The 25,310-nt window shown below is 41.0% G+C and overlaps 1 protein-coding gene across 2 annotated transcripts; it reads left to right on the plus strand.

Moving 5' to 3' along the window:
* The first annotated feature begins 951 nt into the window (after positions 1 to 951).
* Positions 952 to 23,221, plus strand: zbtb10 (zinc finger and BTB domain containing 10). 2 transcript variants are annotated; one of them, XM_059349765.1, is made up of 5 exons: positions 952 to 1,851; positions 8,590 to 9,613; positions 15,765 to 15,830; positions 18,591 to 18,766; positions 20,066 to 23,221. In XM_059349765.1, exons 1-5 carry the CDS (start codon positions 1,192 to 1,194, stop codon positions 20,354 to 20,356), a joined length of 2,217 nt encoding a protein of 738 aa, XP_059205748.1. In that variant the 5' UTR covers positions 952 to 1,191; the 3' UTR covers positions 20,357 to 23,221. The 2 variants fall into 2 exon arrangements, with proteins under 2 accessions (XP_059205748.1, XP_059205749.1); XM_059349766.1 differs by lacking the exon at positions 15,765 to 15,830.
* Positions 23,222 to 25,310: the final 2,089 nt, after the last annotated feature.

Genomic DNA, 25,310 nt, shown 5'->3' on the forward strand with positions numbered 1-25,310 from the left:
AACCATTACAGTGAGATACAACCCCCACCTTACTGTAATCAAAACCTGGGTTAAACCCCACTCTTGTTCACACACTGTGTGCAAAGCCCTTAATTTGACAGCATTGAAACTATACACCCAACTATGCCAAGTATCACACACACACACACACACAGAGAGAGAGAGAGAGAGAGAGAGAGAGAGAGAGAGAGAGAGAGGGAGGGAGGAAGAGGTGTCCACATGAAAGAGTGCCACCTGCTGGACCTGATCTTGATGACAGGGAACAAACACGAGATACATGTTGATATTTAAGAATACTTTACTCTAGGCTATAACATCTCACTGGTCTCTGAAAGATGCAGATGTCACACATCTGCATTATCCCACATCACATGACAGGTACAGGTTTATTGTTATAATTTTCAGCTGTCTATATTTATTCATATTTGACAATTATTTCAGAAAATAACAAATATAAATCGCAAATATACTATAACTACAACATTATGGTGACACACTGTACACTATTATGCTTGTATGCTTTGGGCAAAGAAAAAGGTTACATGAATGTAAATATAATGGGTCATATATAAGTTTTTTTTTTATTCTAAATATCACAATAAATGTACACACCCGTGTATCTTATATATTAATATTTTTTGATTGAAATAAAAGTGCAATAAAGTGGTATAGACACAAGTTAGTTCTTATAGAATTCCTATAGGAAAATTAAAGGAATTTTGTGGTAACCCCGTTTAGCGGGGGGCTAAAGTGGGGCACGCAAGTCAGCATTTATGAGACTGAGAAGACAAGCAAAGCCAAAAGATGAAAAGCATGCGGAAAATGGGTGCAGCCTTCAAACACAAAAGACCCCTTGCTGATCAACAGATCCCCCCATCTTCCTTTAAAAGCCGCCCCCTCCCTCTCCAACCCCCCTTTCTCTGGTCGAGGTGCATTGTGGGGAGGAAAGTCGTTGCCATTCGACCTCTGCGGGGCCTGCGCGGACGCAGCGAGAACCCTGAAATTCATTATGCGTTTAAAACCTTTATTTATTTCCGCATAACCTACATACTCTCACCGGGAGGGCCAAAGCGGAGAAAAGAAACGACGACGGTCCATCTCTTTCGGAAAATACATCGTTTACAGACACATTATTTTTGTCGGAGGGGAATACTGTTGAGAAAGTGAAGATTCTAATATATATTAAGAAAAATGTCCGGTGAGAGAAACCGCAGGTCGCTGGCTTTCCGAGGAGGTGGATTAGCTGGGTTAACGGGTTCCAGCGGTATCGGTGGGGGGAACTGTAACAGCTGGGAGGCCCCGGCCTGTCAAGACCGACATTTTAACGGGAACAGGCCGGATCAAGAGGAGGACAGGGATCTGGGGGCTAAAGGATCATCGCAGAAGAGAGTGGAGGGCGCTGGGTCTGTCAGCGATAGCACGGAACCCGAAGCGGAGGAAGAAGAGGACCCGGAAGAGGGCAGCTGGGCAGCCGGGGAAAGCGACGATCGTGTGGACTCGGTGGAAGCGGAGGACGGGTCCAGGGAGGGGAATGGTCCCAGCAGCAACGCCGACGGGCAGGAGTCGGGAAGCGGTTCGACTGGGGGCGAGACGGGATCCAGGAAATCTGGGGTAGAGATGAGACCGCAGACGTTGCTTCAGAAACACTCATTATTCCACGCTTCGTGGTTGCAAGAATTTCCATGGCTGAAATTTTGCCAGGAGACGGGACTCATGTCCTGCTCCTGGTGTCACAACATTGCCACTAAAAACAGCGACGAGCTTGTCAAAGGGAGTCGCAACTATAAACGGGCCTTGCTGCTGAGACATCACCTGTCTTCTGAGCACGGGAGGAATGACCCCACCAAACAGGTAACCTTAGCTCCACTCAACTCGCTTCGTGCCGACGTAACATTAAATACCTGTCACGTTTATTACAACATGTGTCACTGTCTGTCTTGTATGTCACTAACAACAACAATTTTAACAACTTTTGAAATACAACTAAGGCGAAAATAGGCTGTTCCCTAAGCTCCACAATCCTTCTCCTGGCTGATTAGCTAGCATCAGCCTGCTAACCTGAGCTAACAACTAGCCTAGCCCACTAGCCGCTTGTAGCTTTGCTGTACCCGGAGGTAGATGGGCAGTGACAGTAGTAGAAAGCCCCAAGCGAGGCAACTGTCGACCAACTTGTACTGTAAACGCCAAAAACACACACACTGAACCACTTCAGAGTAAGTGAATCAAATCTCTCCGTCTCGTCCACACTACGAGTGTCAGCCCACTCATTAGTCAAGTTACACTCACAAACCTGCTCCAGTGTGACACCTGCTAGCTACTATCACACCGGGGGCTGCTCCTGTAGAATGAAGGGTTTATTATATGTCACGAATAACTATTAACTTTGGTCTGCCAGTAAATAATGGAAAGTGTAAGTGTTTATAGTACTTTTTGTGGATTCACATTGTACAGTAAACCCTTTTGTTGCATCAGCAGCTGTCTTGATTGCTAGCTTGCTAGAGGTCACACAATGGCAAGGGCTCGACCCTAGCAGCCTTTGGGGAACCGCACCCCTTCCCAACCCCCCTCCTCTTGGCCTCTCAACATGCAGTTCTGCTGGCTCGCAGTCCCGAGTGACCTTTGGTGCATTTCTTCCACCTCCTCCTCCACCTCCTCCTCCCTTTGGGGGAGCTAAATTAGAGGCATTGTGCTAGAATGACCCCCCAAAATCCATAGATGGTGTCACTTGCAGGGCTGGACAAGAGGAGGAGAGTAAATCATTTTGCCTGGAGCCTGACAGCTTGCTCGGCCCATATGAATAGGCTTGAATGAGTGAAATAGATGTCAGTAAATAGAATGACATGGCATCACCTGACCCTTTCATCCTCATATTTCTGGATTAATGGGTGCTAGTTTTGTATCTTTGGGGCATATGTTATGATTAAAGCCCCATTTTGTATGCACAAGACTGAAAGCATATTGTAAAATGCCCCTCTTAATCTAATAGGCACATAAAGACTGGTTAGCCTAAGCTTGAAGTAGGTATAAAGTTAGTGACGTATCTGATTCTTCTAAACCAAAACAATCAAGCAATTTTCGTGAACTATATCTTTATTGATGTGCGTGAGGCCTTTTTTTATTGGTTCATTATTTTTATTGCAGTGTAGGCAATATTTCTATGGTACTCCTTCACAGACCTCATAAAAACAGGGAGTGCATATTTACCCGAACAATCTGGTGTCAAAGGGCATTTCTCCCATCAATCCTCATTTTGACGAAAGAAAAGAATACTCTAAGCTACTGATCCTTGTACATTTTCCATCCGACCTCCTATCCTGACAATGGTCCGTGCTGTCAGTGGAATTAAGAGCGGGGTGCTATTTGACTCTAATTTGTGAGCGAAGAGGATTGCACTACTACATTTAGTTCCTTCCTTTGCACACGCAATCACTAATCATCAGAGTGACTTAAAGTGATCCACTAACTTGTGCACATCTCTAATTGGTAAGGAGGGCAGTAAGGGTGGATTAGGGGCTTGGTGTGGCTTTTCCTTAGCAACAAGGACCCCAGACACTGTACTGAGAGGTTATCCAGGCCATTTTCTCATGTAGAATAGAGCTGCGATGATAATGTCTCAGTGCTGCAATATTGGAAATCATTTAATTCTGACTTTTACTGAATTATTTTTTGCAGTTAATGTTCCTAAGATTAGATTTTCCTCTTATGGCTGTGGTCTGAATAAAACTAATCATATTTATTTATACAGTACATACATTACTGTTTAAATAATGAGTGGCTGTGTATGTTAAGCAAGGTAGCATTGTGAAGCAGTACATTAAAGGGGAATTATGGTGTTATGAGGCAACGTCTTGTTCTATCCACCCATTCCTGACGTTAGTCAGGCCTCTGCTGCATTCGTTAAAGCTAACTCGATTAGCCCTAGCACACCAGGGCAGCTGTGGTAAATGTGGGTCTCCTTGGAGAAGGGGGCCGTTGTCCTTAATTCTCTAGACACTGTCTTGTGCTCACATTGTTTCCTATGCTCACTGGTAAAAGGTTAAAATCAGGCCAAAGTAGACTATTATTTACCATGGAACAAATATGAGATCACCAATATAAGTCTGTTTCATCCTCTCATGACTTTTTTCATTTTTCCCCAAATTGATCAAAGGATATGTGTTAATTCCACACTGTACATGTTGACAAGATAGGATTACTGTGTGACCACCAGAGACTCTACTATTATTTCACATGTACAGGTATTGCCTCATTACCACATAAAGGTAGTCTCATTTTCAATCTTCTCCATATCCAGCCTCTCCATACTCTTTTTATTGCTTATCTATCACTGCTCATCTCTTTTTTTGTTCTTTGTTTTAACGTCCATAACATATTTGATTTATATCCATAATACAGACACCTGTTCAACAAACCAAACCTGCCATATTCCGGGGGGTCAAATATGCGGGACCTACACAAGTCATTTCACCCCCTCAGTTTAGTTGAGACAAACACCACACTCATTGTTAACAGTGAGTCTCCCCGAATGGGAAGGGGACCCACCCATTGCAGTCTGGAGTCTGCCAAATAGATGGGATGTTTATTGGGGGCCACAGGTCAGGGGAATGGGGTGGGGTGAAGCCAGAGGGAGAATTCTTCTTGTTGAATCCGTCAGTGACTCTACCCACCCCTCGTTTTCTCTCCCCCCCCCCATCTCTTGCTCTTCTGTCAGAGCATTGTTAGGAGGCAGGGAGACACTCAGTGCAGCCCTCCCACACCTTGGGCCAAACGCACACTACGGTATTGTTCTAGCATCTGGGGACAGACGGGTTGGGTGGGGGGTCGAGAGAAGGATACAGTCAATGTAGGGAGTTAGGGAAGGACTGGTGGAGATGGCCTCAGGGCTGGGCTGGTCATGGGACTAGATTGATGTTGGGTGGGGGTCGACGAGTAAGGGGATTGAGGCAAATTTGTGTGTGTGTAAAAGGTAAACAAAAACTGGCTCCAGCGGGTCATTATGTTGCACTGGGGACAGTAATGTATCACATGATCTGTGAAGTGTTTCTGACCGAGGCCAGCACTTCAATAAGCTTGAATTTATGGCCATCTTGGTTTGTTTAATCCACCTGTAAATCAGTTCTTATTGGCCATTCTCGGTAGACTTTAAAGCATCCATGTTAGACCTGGATCAAAGGAATTTTCTTTCCCAGCGCCCTCTTGGATTCTCTCATTCTTCCACCCCAACCATCTCTGGCTCAAATAAAAAGGGAGCCACGTCACAAATGGGGGAGGTTAATATTGTCCCCACATTCTCTGTTGGCTCAGGCTGGTTTTGCCTCCAGCATCTGCTGTGCAGGGTTGGTCTGCTGGTTCTCTAAGCTTCCAGCTCACACGTGGCACATCTGGAGAAAGGATGATGATGCTGCTGTTGATGAGGCCAGTATGGTGCAACTTATCCTGTACCAGGCTGTCCTAGCCTGACTCCAATATGTACACACATGCACACACACAAACTCATATCAGAACTGCAAAGTCTTACCTCTTTGGCCCATTGCCTGGTTATGTGTAATGGATAAAAGCTGTGGGGAGTCATGGGGTTTTGGGGTGGGACGGCCAGTTCGTTAAAATGATAAAAATGGGTCTACAAATTCAGAGGTACAAGGAGTCTGACAGCGCATGTTTTTTTGCAGCATTTCTAACATATTGGCTCTTTTATCAAATCTCTTTAACCCTGGCTGTCTTCTAATTGTACATGTTTGAAGGTATTTTAGTTGCAGAATGCTAAATATAATTCAGGTTCCAAAATTAGCACCTGTCATTGACCAAATGCAAGTAAAAGATATGTTGGTGAGTAAAATAAATTGGGTCAGTCACCATTGGCGGGTTGCTGAAATGGGCCTAATTCACTACAAACTCAACACTGTAACACATAAGTTGATTGACCATGTTTGGTTATACTTTGACTCTGCAAAACACAATCAAACAGCATGCAACATATGACGATCAATTGCAATTCAAAATATTTTATATAGTCCAATAAAATGGAGAAAAGCAAGAAATCTCTATTTGAGAGGTTGAAAAAAGAAGAAAAAACTGTATGCATGTGTCCAACTTGGACACTTATCCAGCACCTCTTGTTGTGATAGCACTCTTGCCCTTCACTACACCAATATATTCCACCACAGTACTCAACATGATGACCATGCCCCTCCAGAGGCTTTGATGTGTATATCATGGAATAATTTTTCTCTTCTCTCCCCATCCTCTTCGCCTCACCCACACGCACTCCGGCTCCTTTTCTATGCTTGCGAGTGGGAGCTGCTGTGTAATAAGAGAGTGAGTGCCGAAACCTTTCACAAAGGCCTACAGTGAGTGGACAATGAGCCTCGGGGAGAACACGGGCTATTGTGAAGGCTAAAATGGGGTGACCCAACTCCTTCTCTCTCGCGCTGGCTTTCCGTCCCCCTCTGCTCCACATTTTCTCCTCCGCCCTTTTTCTCGAGGCTCAAGGTCTCGCTCTCTGAATCTCTGCCTCATGCTCTCACTCGTTTTCTTTGTGCTTGTGTTATCAGGCCTGTCTCTTTTATTCTCCAACATTTCTCATCTTCTTTTCACACTTTTTTCCCTATCAGTTTCTTTCTACATTATTCTCCATCAGAACTCTACAATTCTGCTCTCTTGTCTTCTATTATTTTCTGTCCTCTTATTACTTCTAGCCTGCAAAGTACGTCCACTCTCCCCCTCTCTCTGCCTCTCCCTTATTCTGCCTCTGATTTCATTCCATCCCATCTCTCTTCATCTCTCCCCTCCAGCTGTGGCAGAGGACGATAAGCCCCCCTATACTATCCTGTGTGCCCTAGCTGCCCTGGACAAGCGCTGCAGTGTGGAGGGAGAAGGGGTGGGGGCTGGGTGGGGACCTCAGAGAAATGGATTTAATCTGAATTACTCGAGCTGAAACCCCAGCTGTGTGTATGTGTAGGCAGTCTGGTTTCTGTGTGGTTGTGTGTGTGCGTATGTGTATGCATGTGTGCGCTGAAGAGATAGAGGTTGGTGGGGGCAAAAATGCCGGGCTCGAGCAATGTGAATTATTCTGGATTAGGACATCTGCTGTGCAATTCTAAAATGAGCTGTAGATCTATGCTATTACATGTGTGTTGTAAAACTATAATGTCGTAAAACTGTAATGTCCTGTTCTACACATGAAGGGGGAATACACATTTTTGCTTTTCATCGAGCTGTGTATTTTGTCTATGTGCATATGTAAGCATATGCATGCACATGTGTATATACTCCCCTCTTCTCTGCTCCGTACCAGGCTGGCCCTCTGCCCTGTAAGGGGGAGCAGGGAAGGGGGAGTCGGGCTGTTACAGGGTAGTTCTATACTCCTGCCAATTCCCCTCCCATCCTAGAGCCACGTTGTGTCCTGCGATGGATGCTCGCCGGCCCTCCTCCAGGTCTAATTATGGCCCGTTTTACATCCAAGTAAAAGGAAGAGATCATTTTATTGTACAGAAGCTAAATGCGTACAAAATGTAGAATTTTGCAAATCCACTTTCCACTCTAGCTTTGGAGGTGATGAACAAAGCCGAATTGGAAAGCGTATTAATTCATCATGAATAAATAAACATCTGTCGTTTTCTGAAACCAAGGCAGTCTCTAATGTTAGCGGCTACAAATCAAGTCTCAATAAATGCTCCTGGCAAATTGATCAAACAAATTCCTCACTTGCTTAAAAGGAAATAAAGTTCTCAAAAGATGATTTTCAGCTCAGACCACAGTCCATCAGGATTCCCCTTTTACCAAGTAATGCATAAAAATATGCAATGATTTCTCTGGCTTTTCTTTTTATGGTGTGTCTTTTTATTTTTGCCTCAAATATCTGAACAAATGCAGGTGCCGGCATCTGTTGATGTTTTTGCAGTACAGCATCAATGGAATTTAATAGGATAAAATATTCTATCTAACTAAAATTTAGCATAAAGATTTCATAGCGGCACTATCGAGCAAGGGTTCATTTCTAGGCTCACTGTTTTGTATCGTTGTTCTGCAGACCTATGAGTAAAAGTAGATGAGTGGTCATTTTTTCCACCGATTGATGCTCGAAATGCATTCTGGAAAATGTAGGAAATCATTTAAATATGAATGGGAGAGCAACTTTATGAGTCTCCAGCAAATCAAGCAATTATAATGCCTTGTAGAAGCGTTAAACACTGCAGTCTTATATAATGTAATTGAACGAAATATGGGATGGATTTCTCTTTCTGTTTAACTATAAAAGTCTAAAAACTAAATGTAGAAAATAAAATGATTATGGGGCTATGATAATATATGACATAATACTTACCAGCCTAAAGGTACAACACTTTCATTGCATGTTCCCACCTCGTTCGTAACAGAAACCTGTCAAACCTGTTTCACCCCGAGGGCAGGTGCGTGGGTGTCACACTGGGAGCCCCGAGGCTGTATCTCCGTGCGTGTTTATTATATAGACAGAGTTACAGGAAGGGAAAATATATTTGCATTCCTGCTTGCTTTTTTTGCACATGTGACATGTGTGAGAACATAAATCTCTAATAACTTTTCTCTTTCTTCTTCTCTTTCATGTTAAAGGAGACGATGAGGCCCTCAGACAACACCAGCCCCTCCACTAACTGCTCAGAGGACGACTACCGCAACAAGCCCAATGAGAACTCCTACTGTTACCAGCTGCTCCAGGAGCTGGACAAGCAACGCAAAAGTGGCATCCTCTGTGACGTCAACATAGTCGTCTCGGGCCAGGTGTTCCGCGCACACAAGAACATCCTGGTGGCGGGCAGCCGCTACTTCAAAACCCTCTACTGTTTGACCAAGAGCGAGGCTCAGGACCAGGCCACAGTCACACACCTGGATGTTGCTGCTGTGCAGGGCTTCTCCGTCATCCTCGACTTTCTCTACTCTGGGAATCTGCTGCTTACAAGCCAAAATGCCATTGAGGTGATGTCTGTTGCCAGTTACCTCCAGATGACAGAGGTTGTAAATTCATGTAGGGCTTTTATAAAGGACGCCCTGAATATCAGCATCAAGCAGGAGGCCCCTGATTCAGTGGTGGTGGACTACAACAAGAGGCAGACGGTGTCCAAAGATGGACAGAGAGGGCTGGACCGCAAGCCGAGCAACTTCTGGGCCACGAGCATCCTGTCAAAGCTGTCGATCAAGGCCAGCAACAATCAAGGAAAGGAAGAAGACGACGAAGGTGGCAGGGTGAAGGAGGAGTCCAGCGATATAGAGGTGACAGTGGTAGGGGGTGAGGGCTGTGCCCTTGTGACCCCCGGAGCCTCTGGTAACTGGAGCCACCACAACGACAACTCGTCCGATTCAGTAGAGGCCAACGAAACACGGTTGGGGAGTGCCCAGACGCAGGTATTCGTCTGGAACGAGCCGGCCACATGTGGCGCTGCAGCGGCACCCGCAGCAATAAAGCGAGAAGCAGCGGATGCAGCGGCGGGAAGCGGACGGAGGAAAAAACAGACCACCACGCGGCGTTTTGTGTACAACTTTCCACCAGAGCCTGAAGAGGGATTTGACGAGGGGATGTTCATCCAGCCGTCGGCCTCCTACCCCCGAGAGGACTTCTCCTCCCTCTCTGAAAATGCTGGTATGGCACACATTTGTACCTCTAAACACTCTTCACACACTCTCCACGCCCATTCCTTTCCCCCTATAATATATGTATAACTTTTAGCGTTCACTCATGAATTTCTTATTCCTCTTAGTCACACTTTATACTCACTGAAAGTAAAAGGAAGAGGCTGGCTTTTTAAAGGTAGAGAGGTGCATGCAGGGTTTCTGTGACACATAATCATTTGATGATTATTGTAATAATCCACATTCTGGCGGTGGCCTCTCGTCTAAAAAGTAGGAATTTACTGAAATATGTGTATGTTTAGGTGAATGTGTGCTCGTCTGTTTAACTGTCAGCAGTACGATTGTCTGCAAATTTGGCCTAAAGCTACTGCTAGTTGGAGACACAATAACCAGTTATGTCAGGTAGCATCATTAGCTACCTTGATGCCTTTATCCCACACACTCCCCCATCACCGTCACTTCTAAACATTTATTTTCTTTTAGATTTAAAATTTACTTGAAGCTAAATGATGCTCACACAAACTCAGACGAACACTGTGTTTTCATGGCTGCACCACTGCATCAGTGTTTGATATCTGAGCTGTGTACTAAGAACTATTTTAACTGAAATTCTACAGTTATTATTGTAGCTTGTCCTCATACCATGCATTTGTGATGATTTACCCACCAGAGGGTCATTCAGGCTCAAGAGGATAACCCTGATTGGTCATGTGGCTTCAGTATTTGATCCTCTTTTTTTTTTTTTGGTCTTTCAGTCTCTAAAATTCAACAGAATTTTCAGGGTTTCTGCCAGGAAATTTATAAGGCCCAGTGGCAAGGCGGGCTGGCTCAGAAAACAAAACATGGAGATGTATATTAAAATAGTCAAAAACAGATTCATGTTCATGTTCCGTCTTAAATAGCCATCAGCTGTATTTTAGTTCAACCATTTATTCAGGATTCACCCAGTGTTTAATTCAGCTTGAAGTAACATTTAGGGTACAGATACTCAGCTGTTCTTATCATAATGATGTCATAGCTGTAGTCTAAAAAGCATCTTAAAATGCACTGAATAATAGGGGAATCAACTTCAGCCTGGTAGGCCAGTACTGACAGATCACACTCATTTATATTCGTACTGCCATGGTTTACATGAATGATCTGTCACCTGAAAGTGTCGTATCTTATCACATCCATGATCACACATTCACTGCTAAAAAAACGTAGCTGTGGTTGGCCGCAGTGGTGAATGCTGGCACGATCAGTGTTTTTCATGTCCAAATTATTGATCACATAACTAAAAGTATGGATTTTTCAGCTTGCGATGAATATCCTGCTCTCACACCCGACAGGACATTTCCTCATTGAGCTGTTAACCTGCTGTACACAGCCAAGAAGTGACTCACTGTCGGACGTGATCTCCACTAATCACTCCAGAGCAGGGGGCTTACGAAAGTTACGCCCACCTGAAGTGCTTTGTGTTGCTGCACCGCTGCTGAGACTTGTTCTAAAGAAGAGATGAGACGTTTCATATGGTTAAGTCCAATTCAATAAAATCGAAGCAATTTAACGGTTCATATCAGTACGCTATTATGTTTTATGAAAGAGAATAATATAATGTCAACATTTAAATTTAAGTTGGAGAGAGAATTAACTGTCCTATAAAACACGTTGGCAAGAACATTGAATCCCTGTGAACGTTCACTCATTCAATACAATTTTCAATCTTGCTTGAAAAAACGTTTGCACACTTTAATCTTCTCCCTTTCTCCTTGCCCTTTGATACCTTCCTTTTTACACTATGTCCCTTAATCTATCCATCGCTCCATCCATCCTATCCCCATACCGTGTAGCGCTCTAAGTAATCTCTCCTCTCAGCTTCAGCCTTCTCCTTCTGTTGGCCCCATTAAGCGTGGCACTCCATGTAACCATAATGATATCACATATTAAGCGGAGTGGTATGGACGGGGGGGTGGTTTAGGCACAAAGTGTGTGTAGAAGGAGAGAGAGGCAGAGCTACATTTTGTGTACGTGTGTGTGTGAGTGAGAGAGAAGCTCTCCCTAATGCAGGAAAATGAAGAAAGCAGGGGAAACATTTCTTCCCCCAGGCCTCCCTAAATGCACTTGAACGCTCTTAGTGCCTCAGTCTCCTCCTATGGTTCGTTTTAATGTGTGCACAAAGTAATCCAGGGTGTTGTAATAGCCTAGAGAGACTCTCACTTAAAGACGTAGTTTGTCTGCAGCATGTGTGCGAAACTCTCCAACCATCTCCTCTTCGCGTGTCTTTGTTGTTTAGCTCAATTTCTCTACTTAATGTACACTACGTCCCCAAATAAAGATTTGCTTCGAGACTTCAAGTGGGCTGTTAGTCACAGTAAAAGGTTTCAAGGCAACTGTTTACCTTTAAATGATAGTTTTGATTTTGATAGAAGAATGATAGAAGTCTTTTTGTTCACAGTATACTCTGTTTACAGTTTAAATGTTGATCTTTGAATATTTATTCTCTGTTAGGGATGACATTGTAATGATTTCTCCTTTGTTGAAGATGGTAGAGGTGATGTTGCAGGATGTGAGGCAGAAACATGCAACACATTATTCTTATGCTGCTTGAGGTTTAGCAGGAGTAGGAGTGCTTTTGGCATTTAAAAAAAAAAAGAAGGAACAGTTGGCATAGCTGTATATAAAAATTGTGAAGTTGCATTTACTAAGGTGGGTTGTGTTATCAGTGACATCATAGTTTTCTATAGCGTTTTTCAGTGCCCATTCTAAGAAAAGTGTTTTCCAAACAGCTTTTCAGTTCCCTTTTAAGGGGGGTGTTTCCAAAATGCACTGTTGGGACTGTCTGTGGGTTTTTGACAGGGTTTTTTCTCCACTAATAGAAGGGATTGTTCCGATTTTTTTGAAGTGGGGTTTATACGACTTACTCATCCAAAGTGAGTTCATTTCCTACACGCCCTCACTGTGGAGAAGCACTAGACCAGGGCAGCACCAAAACATATTTTAGCCACCTAAAAAGAAATCGATATCAATTTAAGTGTGCACTATATTTATACTACCTTTACTGCTTTACTTTGTCAGCTCTTTCTGACAGGGAGCTGAAGTCATATCAGTCTAAACTTTTAAAGCACAGATTCCATTGACAAACACTGACTTTACCTCGCAGAACACAAAAGTTATTGTGTGACTGTGCTGAATTCGAACGGATTTTAAAAACACCAAAGTTGCACAAAAACACAAAGGAACTTAACGATCACAGCAGCGGTAAACCAGCATTTGCAGTATTCTGCATGTGAAAATGATGAGGGAGATTTTTTTTTCCCCCACTGGTTAAAATACATCCAGAGCAGCACATTGTTCAGCGTCCATGTCAGTACTCCAAACTTCTTCTCCTAACTTTGGGCGTGCCGACCATTATCTGCAGTAAATAATACGCTATGGATAAGTGCCTCTTACAACACACTTCAAAAAATCTGAACTATCCCTTTAAGACAAGGTGAGACAGAGAGGACAAACAAAGGACAGCGACATGTAAATTATATCTGTCAGGACAAAATGTGAGCTCACTTTGCCTCAATCTGAAGCTCTGACACCGTTTTGGTTCAATTGATTCATTATTTATTTTTAACCATGCTTTCTGTTGTTGTAGTTTTTTGCTTGTTAGCTGAAGGACATGTGATTACCTGAAAGCAGCTTACTATTTAATTTATGATTTATTTTCCACAGTAATGTTGTCATGTTTCTCCACATTGTAAAAACCAGGTTTTAGGGCAGTCTTTACTTTTGTAGGAAGATGTGGGATCCAGTGGGGGGGTGTGTGTGTGTGTGTGTGTGTGCTATTCTAATAAGTAATAAATAAGTAATATTAATAATATAATAAAGTAATATTCTGCATTTGTTTACAAGTTCTTCTGGTTAGAAAGCTGCTGTGTCATGGAAGAAAGTGTACATGTAGCATAAGAGCACCCAAATACTGTATTAATGCCTTTTTTCACTCCACATCTCCTGGAACATACATGAAAAGATGGTTGAGTACCATTTATGGATGGAAAGTCATTTGCTAAAGCTTCGGTTTGTTCCCACAGCCTCTCTCTGCTGTCTAGGCTTGTGTTGCATACAGTGCTCATTTGTAGTGACTTGCTCTAGATATGTATGTCACATGATGTCTAAAATGTTAGTTACGCTTTACTGAAATATTGCTTTACAACACAAAAATTAGAATGCGTACGGCTTATTAGGCTGCATGTCTGCTGTGGGTTATTAGATTATTCTATAACACACAGTCATGCAGAAGGAAGGGATGATCAATTTGCTCGCGGACACGACCCGACACCAAAAAATTTTTGGGGTTGTGAGATGCTCGCTCTAAAACGAGACGGCCCTCTTGTCGTCGCTGGCTTGCATATTTCTGTCCGAGCCCATGAGCAGTCATCCACCAATATTAGCTGTCCCAGTTTCCCACAGTGATGTCACTCGTTTGGCTTTCATTTTGCTTCAGATGATCTGTGCGGTCATGCTCCTAGGATGGAAACATAGTAGCACAAATGGTGGCATTATTTCTGCTGATTTTGTCTTCCCTTTGTAAACCTGTGCATGTTTTTATTCTTTTTTTTCTCTATGTTATAGAGGTTGTTAAACAGATAACATGTCTGGGGTTTTGCTCACTTGTTATAGATTCGTCTATTGATTATTTTCTTGATTAATGTTGTCTTTAAAATAAAGAAAAAGCCTCTCCCAACGCCCGAGAGTCGACGTATGTCTTTCTTTTCTGTCCAACCGTTCACCCAAAACCTAAGCATGCTAAACCTAAGTTAGCTTTTCAGGATTCCTACAGAGACTGGAAATCCTTGAAAACACTTGAATTTTAATGTGGGGAATTTTCAAGGTGCTTGGATTTTGAAAAGTGCTTGAAACTGAAATTTAGGTTATACGGGACACTGTGACAGACTTGGTTGTGTTTTAATTTGTCAGCGTTCTGTTAAATGCTGCCATGAAACATCCTTGTTGGTTGTTTATAGCACAAAAACTGTAAAGGCAAAATGATTAGTTTGCTGTATATACTGTATGTACTGTAATAATAATGATAATGAATTCAATTCTCATTAAAAATTGAATACAGCTGTAAGGTGCAGGAAAAGCTTGAAAAGGCACCTTGAAATTGCTTGAAAAGAGGCTGAATTAGACTTGAAACTCTGGCAATGTGGAGAAAAGCAGGAAATCTTTGCATTTTTAGGGTCTGGAACCATCAAATATATAGCATTTAGCTGGAACACTGTCTGAAACAATTGGAGGTAGACAGCTTAGAGGCACAGGAATGCTTGTGTTGTGTGGAAAATAACAGTTGAAAGTGAAGGCTTGTTTCAATGATGTAAGTACTCTGCCATCGCCGTCTGCTCTTACCACGCTGAGCCCACAGCCAACACTCGTGGCCAATAAATTCTTGGGTCTTCTCCAAACAACACTCTTCGGTTGTTTTAAAGGGTGCACACAGACACTCAGAGCAGGTAAAATGTACGCATTTGCATACACACTGCTCTCTGTTGAAGCGTGCACGCAAACCCACCCTCACACAACAACTTCCCCAATCCCTGCGAGGTGCAAAGCCGCCAGGGGCAGTCCCTTCCCTCCCTTAATCCACTCTAATGCACTGGGGCTGTCCTCACTATTCCAAATATTGACCCAGGGAGAATGGACACACACACACACACACACACACACACACACACACACACACACACACACACACACACACACACACACACACACACACACACACTCTCTCGCACAGGGGCGTGTCTTTAATGGGCTCTAAGCGCTGATGCTGGAGGAACCGGACACACACAGGTGCTCACACACAAGTGCTTACAAAAGCTGAGTGTAAGCTGAGCTGGTGTGAGGACTCGACTCTAATTAACCCCCTCCCTGCTGGAGCCCTGGTTACACCATTAGTTTGTTTCTCCGGCCTGGAGACACACTGCTTTACATATAGTAGGGACCTGTGTGTGTGTGTGTGTGTGGGTGTTTGTTTGCCTATGTTGTTAACTGAAGCTTCCATTGTTTCATGTGGGGGGTTGGCTAGTTGTGTACACAGGGCGTTGTGAGGTGTGCACCCCCTCCAGGCTCTCAACCACCTCTCATCTCTGTTTCTCCCTCTCGCTTCCCTTGTCCCCCTCCCCCTTTCCCAGAGCTGGCCAATCAGATCCAGTATAGCATCATCCAGGACTTACAGCAAGGGGAGTCCTGGGAGAATGGTAAGATGCCGCACTCGCTAGACTACCGCAAAAAAAAAAATAGGCTTCATCAATGAAGTTTAAAATTGAACTAAAATGCATCTTCTTAAATGAGTGTGAGCAGTCCAGTATGTCAGCATGAACTAGAGTGCAGACAAACACCCAGTTTCACAAATTTGCTTCAAATGGGTGGCAGGGAAGCCAATATGTCACATAGGTAGGAATCTTAAATCCATACTATACAGGAAGTCAAAGTTTCAAGTTGCAAAATGAAGTATACTCAAAAATGACAGCATGCGTGACAAAAACACCTAAGGCCAAATGTGTAAACGATGTGTACCCACAAGAAAACATGCGTATGCCATTTCCCACACACAAACTGGTATATCTGAAGGAAGCAGTGTTGTGAGTGTGTGCACCTCACACATACTTCAGAGCAGGCATAAACACAGTTTTAGCTGAGATGGCTGCGGGCGATATGATAAAGAGGAGACTGAGTCGAAGTTGAGAGACAGGTAACTTTTAAAAAAAGTTGTTTGCCAATTTCATTGATTGAGTTTTAATTTTTGCAATTAAGTGTTCTGCAAAAGGTCACATTTTATAAACTTAATTAAAAATTTGAGCTTTGAATGTCAGTGTATTTTATCTACTTCTGAGCCATCATTGCCCTGTTAAGGATCTTTAATTTGATCCTGAATGGTGAAGCACAAGAGTTTCATTAAGTTTCATTAACAGGCACTGTTGCCATTGACAGGTGGAACTGTGGTAGGAGACGTCTGCTGTAAAGGCAGCATAGGGGCTCTAGTCAGATTGGCCAGCAAGGTTGTATCTAAAACTGTAGAAAAAAATGAACACCTGTTGAATTAAACTTACAAATGAGATGCTTTTCTTGTTTGAATTCTAACTTTTAACACTCATTTTGTGTATGTGCAATAACTGATAGTGAAGAATACATTTCATCCAGAAACTCTGAGGGCCTAAATCAACAGCTTGTTGCTCACCCATTAGGTGTACCACATACACACACACACACACACACGCACACGCGCACGCACACACACACACACACACACACACACACACACACACACACGCAGGAAATACACAGGTGACTGCTTCTCATCAACCCTCCCCCTCCCTCCTCCTCCCCCTAGCAACCTGCCCTGACAACGCCTCTGTTGTGTGCACCCTGGCTCAAACAAAAGGCCCAGCCCTGCTCCCCCCTACTCTCTCAACACTGAAGACTAGCCACTCTGTGTGTGGAGTCTTTTCAAAATCAATAGATTGCTTATTTATTTGTAAGCCCAGCTGTCCTCAGGAGCTTGTTAGCATAAACATCCCGGGAGGGTTAATGAGGACGGTGCTGCTGTGAGGACGTGTTGGACTTTTAGATGCAGAAATAAAAACCATGTTCTACTAATGCTTTAGTCGTTATATTGGCCCAACTTGATGGATGACACTTAAAACTGTTTGTTTAGCTTTTCTGATTATGTTTGGAGTTTGGAACATCTTCTGAATTGTGTGCAGTTTTGCAGAAAATTGCTGTAGACTTTCAGTATTGAGTAATTGGCACAGTGGTTTATGCAAAGTAGCTGCAAATTGACACGGTCTCTAAATATAACGACACAGAGTCATTTGAATATTAGTTGTACCACTTTGTAAAGAACATTCCAGTCGCAATCACAAAGAAAACAGCATCATTATGTTCATGTAGTACGACGATAGATCTGCTGCTTTACATTCACTGCTAATAAGAATCTGCATCCTCTCCAGCGTTACCACGGTCAGACCTTCAACATCACTGCAGACTGGTGCACACAAGCACCGGTTACTTAGCAACAGTGACAGAGCTCCAGAGCTGGAGTGAAGTTTACATGGCAGCTACAGTAATCAGATTTATCTCTGCAGTTTAACCCTCTGAATCCCAAAAGGCATGTTTTCTTTCAAAAAAATGTAAAAATGACATTTTATCACATCAGATTCTTTAAAATCACTTTATTCTGCATGTCTCGTTTAACATTTTGCCAAAATAAACAAAAAAGAGTTAGGAGCCATGGATGATTCAGCTCAGACCAAATGTCACGTGACTTAACTTACTACTTGTACTGAACTGTAGGCTATTTACACAGAGGAGAGAGGAGAGGACAAGAGAAGTTAAAAGTAGAGTTGTAAAAATGTTAACGGTTTAATATGTGTGGCATGGTGTTCGTTTATATTTTCCTCCCATTTTTGTGAAATTCAAAGAAATGCAACCTTTTTTTATTTTTTTTTATTTATGGCATTATAAATAAACATTTTACTGCACAAAAGACATGAGTTTTCCCTACTTCTAGCCATGATTGCAAGGTTTTCATAGAGGTCCAGGACATATTGAAGTGGAAAATTAGTCCACATTATGTAAAATATGACTGGAGCACAAAAAACGCTCTGAGACTGTCTGGGGTTCAGAGGGTTAACAAACTTTGAGGGGCCTTTTGTGATACATCAGTTGTGATGTTTCTCTCTAATGGCGACCACATCCTTACTCCGTGATTAGATAAACAGGATATTGGTTCCCGACACACCCCTCTCTCATTAGAGTCTATCTATAGATGCAAATGTAGCTTTTATGATCATTATCTTCCATCTCCAGTTTGTTCTTCCAGTCCAGTCGGAATAAAACTTCTCTCAAAGAACAAACCATGGTTGTGTTTTTAAGCTGGAATTGTACACTAAACAACTTGTCTGTTGTTGACCTCTCACGGCATCTGCATGCTTGTGTTTTTCTCTCTCCCTACACAGGCGAGTCCTCACACCTAGCCCTCAATAAGCTCAAGTGCCCCCACTGTAACTACATCGCCAAGCACCGGCGCACGCTCAAGAGGCACCTGATCATTCACTCGGGCGTTCGCTCCTTCAGCTGCGACATCTGTGGCAAGCTGTTCACCCGCCGAGAGCACGTAAAGAGACATTCCCTGGTGAGTCCACATATGCACAGGATCCTCTCCTCTCTTTTACACCACCATGTGATGTGCATCCACCATCTTGTGCCAAACACTACAGCGCTTTGGCCGCCTCATGTCTCTGCACTCCCCTCTTTGTGTCATGCAGCTTTTTTGCTCAAAGGAGTGAGTGCAACAAGATAAATTCATGGCTTAGGGATCTTTTTTTTTAGCATAGGGAGTATCCCTCTCCAAAGTGTTGCAAAACAAATCGATTGGTGAGACCGTTTCACGTTATTTGTGTTTACAAATTAGCTGGTGTTGTCATTGGGCTGGCTGCACAAGTTGAAAGAACAAGAAGGCATTCAGACTAACAAAGCCAGAATGTCATAACCACATATTTCATCAAAATTTAGTTAAATCAGAATCCGGCTTTTTCTTTTCCCCCCATCAGTTTTACAAGTTTTTATGTTGTAGAAGTGTAATTTTCAGGAACAATAATGTAAAAACAAAACAATTTCCTTGACTGGCCTCTTAAGGAAATGCTGTCACATCTAGCCGTAGTTTATTTACTGTCTCCTTTTTCCTGTAGCTAAAACATGTATTTTGGTGCTCCAGCATGTCAATTGTTTGTTTCATCCCATACATGTGTAAAACAGCAGCTAAATTCAACCAAAACATTTATTTTTAATTTATCCTTTATTTATTTCATTGAGGGCAACCCCTCATTTACAATGATGAAAGAACAATCAGCACAAACAAAACATTAAAAACAGTGAAAGGCAGAGTTATTGGTTATCCTAGTTTTAAACTGGCCCATAGTTATAATTGTGTTGAGTTTGAGTTGAAATAAAAAGTAACATCAGATAAATTTGTCCTGCTAAAAGTTGACAAGCCTAGCTGAGACACCTGTTGGGTTGTCCAATCAGACAACAATATCTGTTTTTATCTGATAATTACCTTTTTTTGTGCCAGTAAAAGCACAAAATTAACATTTTATAACTTGCATAGCTGTTGGGATAAGTTGCCTTAAAACTACAAATGTAACCTTTTTTCTCAACGTCAATGTATGTCACATTGTCTTAGTAATGTAATTTAAGTTGTCAGACCGTTAGATTAACCTAAATAAATGATCTAACTCCTTGTGTAGATAATGTTTTCAGCTCTGTCTACTTTAAGTTGTTGGCTTCGTGGATTTCTTTATCTGTCTTATAGGAAGAATGTCCGTCAATGTGGCATTTAGATAAATAGTTAAAGTGACTGAATCCAAACTTCAAATGGCAGCTAATCTCATCATCTCACCCTCTCCTTCTCTCTTCTCCATCCCTCTTCAAGGTGCACAAGAAGGACAAAAAGTACAAGTGCATGGTGTGCAAGAAGATCTTTATGCTCGCAGCCAGCGTCGGCATCCGTCACGGCTCGCGGCGCTACGGTGTGTGTGCGGACTGTGCTGACTCGCACCAGGCCACTCAGGAGGGCCTGGAGGCCATGGAGGGCATGGAGTTTCCTCGCGACGATGACTTCGAAGGCGAGGAAGGGGAGGACCTGGAGGGGGAGGAGCCTACCGACAACGACCAATCAAATTGGGGTGAGGGCAACGCTGGTGCTGCCCCGGAAGAGGACTAAGAATTATAATGACAAGCTTGAGAAACAAAACAAAAAAAAGTTGATGTTTAATATATATGTATACAAAAACTAGCTGGTAAACAATCAACTCCAAAGTGCTATCAAACCATGAGGTTACTTAATTGTGCAAGTATATAACAAAGAGAAGGATTTAAAAAAAAAAAAAAAGCTTTCGTAGAGTGGGAACTCCAAGATGTACAGATTTTATTATTGTTAAAATGTGTCCAACTCTGGGCCCAGAGCCCGCAAGAGAAAGATTCTATCGACGAATAATATGATAAATCAGGTTTTTGGTGATGTATTTTTATTTCCTGTTTTTCGGGGGAGAGTCGGGGTGGGGGATGGTGTAGTTTTTGAGTTGGGGGATAGGCCAATCATCTAAAAAAGCGAAATGTTAATTATTTAATTTATGAAGAGAGGTTATTATGGTCTTATCAATAATTTTATTTCTGTTTTTGTCTGCAAGCAGAGGCTCAGTTAAGGCTGCGGCTCTCTGCACAATCTGAACGTATATTGCTTGGTGCTTGTAGAAGTACATGGAAGAAGAGCATTATTGTCCACAGGAAGATTTTTAACTTGCTCTGTAGATCTTGTTTAGATGCGCTAAATATTATTATTATATTATTCTTTTCAATTTTTTTTTTCTTTCCCTGCACAAATCTTGGAACCAAAAAATCTGTTTTGTGACTCTAATGTATCACGGCCATATTTATGATTAATTTAAGAGGGCTGTGATATTGTGCCAAACAGACCGCACACCAAGATTTAGCAGGAAGCAAAAACTACTGAATACGCTTAGAAAAAGACAAAAAAAAAGAAAAGAGAAGACAACGTGAGGTTTTTTCGTTAAGCGGGAAAAAAGATGACTAAAAAGAAAAAAAAAGTACAAGGGGAAATGTTATTGCTAGCTTTATACAAATCACGGCGTCACAGTAACACTTTATTATTATTATCAAACAAAAGCATTTGACTTTCACTTAAAGCTTGAATTTTGCCAAATGACGAAACGTTTGGTGCTGTAATGCTTGTCGCAGAATACTGGACCTACAGGCTATATATGATGTTTATAATCATAAAGCTTAAACTGACTCAGTTATACATATGTAATCAGCTTAAACTATAGAACACTGTTGTGCTACGGCGACTATCAGGTATGCTTTGCCATTGTTTTTAAGCTTTTATTTTATTTAATGCACACACAGACACACACATACCATTTTGTAGAACTACCGGCAGTACTTGTAATTTGACGTTTTGAGGACCTAAGTGGACATCAATACCTGTATACGTTTGTTTATATTTGGTACTGATAAAGTAAATACAGTATATATATATTTTGAATCACTTGAACGTTGGTTGTGAGGAGAAAGAAGTGTGCAGAAAATCATGATGTGTCAGTCTGAAAGAACTCCATTTTTCATGTGTAAAGGGTTTAAAAAATGTCATCGGTTTAATTTGATGTAAGTTTGTTTTTATTTTATTTTTTTTAGGTCTGCCAGGTAGAAAAACACTTTGTTCCACAAAAAGTGAAGCTCTATGGCGCCTCATAGACATGCACTTACTTTTGTGTTCATGAAAATCATTTTCTTATGTTTCTTCGCTTCCCCAAAAGCGGGTCTGAATGGAACTATATAAACTGTTGTGTCTTTCTTCCAATGCGCAACTTTTTTTATTAGACTTTTTTTTTGTTATTTAATATTATATATTGACTCCAAAATGCAATCAAGACTGTTAATTTCTATTTGTCCAACCAAAATTGTTGTTTTTAATTATTGTTGAACTATAATGTATGAGAAAAGCCAGGTGAAAACTTGCTTAGTGTAGAAAATCCTTGCTCGTGTCTGTAATTGTTGAGATTTTTAAATGTTTTTATGCTACAGAATCATTCACTTTACCCTAGATACATATTTTGTTTAATTTTTTTTCCTTTCCACAGATGTTTCCTTTCTCCTTTGTTATTTCATTAAGCACATATTTTCTAAAGAAACACGGATTGTTTGCGGGTTAAAACCTTGGAACAGCAGTATCTGTTCATATGCAGTGGAAAATACCGTATGTACTGAAGTGCTAATGATACAGAAGATGTGTAACTTCCTTTAACTCTCAGTGGAAGAAGATATATTTTAAGTCATAGAGATATTCATCCTCTTTGTGTCACTTTTACCTTCAAATCACTGTGGGAGGGGTTATATTAAGGATATATATATATACATCTATATATATATATATGTGGAGATTATAAGAGATAAATATATATATATATGAAGAATATATTATTTAACTAGTGGATTTACTTAATGGATCACATTGACGGTCAGCTCCAAACCTCCTGGCGTGGTGGTTTATTTCCGTGAATTTAACCTTCCGCTCTCTTTCTCTCTCTCTCTCTCTCGCTCTGTTCACGCTGTGTGCTTGCTCGTCACACCATCCTGTTGTCTTGTTTGTTCTTTTGATACTATTTACCATCCTACTGATTTTACTGTAATGAATGAAACTCAAAAACTATGATGTATCATTTTAGATTTTATGCTGTATTTGTTATATGGACAACAAACAGAAAAAAAAAACACGAAAACAAAGCAAAAACACTACAGATGTAAAGCAGAGGTTTTTTTTCCCCAGCTGTATTTTTTTACGCTGTCGCAAAAGGTTGTATTTTTCAATTTCTCTCGAACTTTAACAGTGATGCAAAACTTGGGCCGCGCCTCAGTGCCCTCCGAACACAAAGCAAATTCAGGTTACTCTTTTTACGTTTTTATCAAAGGTTTTCAAAGATGGAACTACATTCTCCTTTTTTCTGTCTGAATTGTACTACTGTTCCTCTCTATACTACATTTTAAGAATAAAACTTTGATATTGCTTTAACCTTTTTGTCCACTTATTGTCCTTTTGCTCTTATAAAAATTGTCATAACAAACCCTTTTCTCTTTGAAAACATCCATTTAAGACATTTTCTTTCCAAAAAAACAATTTAGAATATATTGACTCCAAATTCCTACCAAAATTGTTGTTTTTAATTATTGTTGAACTATTTATGAGAAAAACCAGGTGAAATCTTCCATAAAATCCTTTCACATGTTTGTAATTGTTGAGATTCTTAAATGTTTTTATGCTACAGATACATATTTTGTTTAATGTTGTCCTTTCAAGAGATGTAAACCTCTTTCTCTTTGAAAATATCCATTTAAGACTTAAGGCAGCAAACATTTTCTTTCCAAAAACCACTAATTTAACATTATATATTGACTTAAGGGCAATGAAGACTGTTCATTTCTATTTGTCCAACCAAAAATCTTGTTTTTAATTGTTTTCGAGCTATAATGTATGAGAAAAGCCAGGTGAAAACTTGCTTAGTGTAGAAAATCCTTGCTCTTGTCTGTAATTGTTGAGATTGTTAAATGTTTTGATGCTTCATTCACTTTACCCTAGTTACATAATTTGTTCTATTATGTTCAATTAAGACTCAGAGCAGCAAACATTTTCTCTACAAAAACCACAAAAGCAGTGATTCCAGCCCAGCCTAAAAATGTGAGGAGGAAAAAATTGCGTTCTGGCATTTAGCACTATTCTTTTAGAATAAACTCCCAAAACAATTGAGATGGAAATAAGAAGCATTTTCTAGTTTAGTATGTAGTTATTATGGATTTCGCAGTCTTTTCACACTGACGTGACAAATGTAGTTAAATTCGATTACATTTACCTTTTCTTATACTACTCTACTCTGCACATGCTCAGTAAAAATCTAAAATCATGGTGTGGCTCATTCCTGGTGATGACTTCATATTTTCAGAGATTACTGACCGCTGCACGGTCCAGTTTATATGTATCTACACATAAACTGTTGGAGGAAGAAAAATGGATCAAACAGCATCTGATGTTTTATCAGTTTAACCACTTAATCATATTAACCCTTTGATGCACAACATATGGACAACCCTTCTAATACACAACATGGGTCAAAAATGACTCATTCATACAAATTTGATTTAAAATAAAATCACCTAATACTATAATAATAGTAATTTGTTTCAAATAGTTACTTTCCACACTCATATATTTTGTCACACATACAGTGTATCTGGTAGGTATTCACAGCACTTTAGTTTTTCCAATTTTTTTTATGTTTCAGCCTTATTCCAAAATGTATTAAATTCATTTTTCCTTAAAGTTATACACACACAATACCCCATAATGAAATTTTTGACCCATGTTGTGCATTTTAAGCGTAGTGATACAAAAAGGGTTTTTATTCAAAAAGTAAATGAAAACAAAAAATGAGGATGTATGATGATCTAAAACAAGTTGATTTAGGAAAACCTGGAATACTGAATGATGAAATTCATTTATTGCAAAGATATAGAAAATTAAAAACTCAGTCGGGTCACTTCAGACCCATGTTGTGCATCAAAGGGTTAAATCAGATTTTCTCTCTCCATACTCCTGCCCAATAAAGTGATCTCTGTTGGTTTCTGGATTTGTGTTATAATAGGATGGAGGGGTTATAAAAGAACTCTCCCTCTTTCTAAAAGCTAAAGTGCTGCCATCTGCTGTTGAAACTCAGGTTTAAACATCATCCTGCTCTTTGTGTGTGTGGACACCAGGTGGCAGCACTTCTCTTTACATTTCTCTCTGCACAGTCAAACAGTCCATACTGCTGCTGTTATTTACTGAGATCTCTAGTGGAAGAAAAGACATTTATAACACATTGGTCTGCTAACACTGGTATCGTGTCTTTCATGATTCCTCTGCAGTATTTGGAGCAATGCTTTCTGAGTGCCAGAAATAATTGTTTTAATGGTTTAATGTGAACAACATTTGTCATAGATAATTCCTGTTTGATTTCCTCCTTGTATTAATGGGCAGATTATGAACAACAACCTCTCCTACAGAGGAGACTTCGTGGTGGTTTTACCTCTCTTTGTAGTCATATTGTGTCTCTTTGTAGTAGTTTCCT

The sequence above is a fragment of the Centropristis striata genome, chromosome 14, assembly GCF_030273125.1.
Source record: "Centropristis striata isolate RG_2023a ecotype Rhode Island chromosome 14, C.striata_1.0, whole genome shotgun sequence".
In the NCBI taxonomy this organism is placed as follows: Eukaryota; Metazoa; Chordata; class Actinopteri; order Perciformes; family Serranidae; genus Centropristis; species Centropristis striata.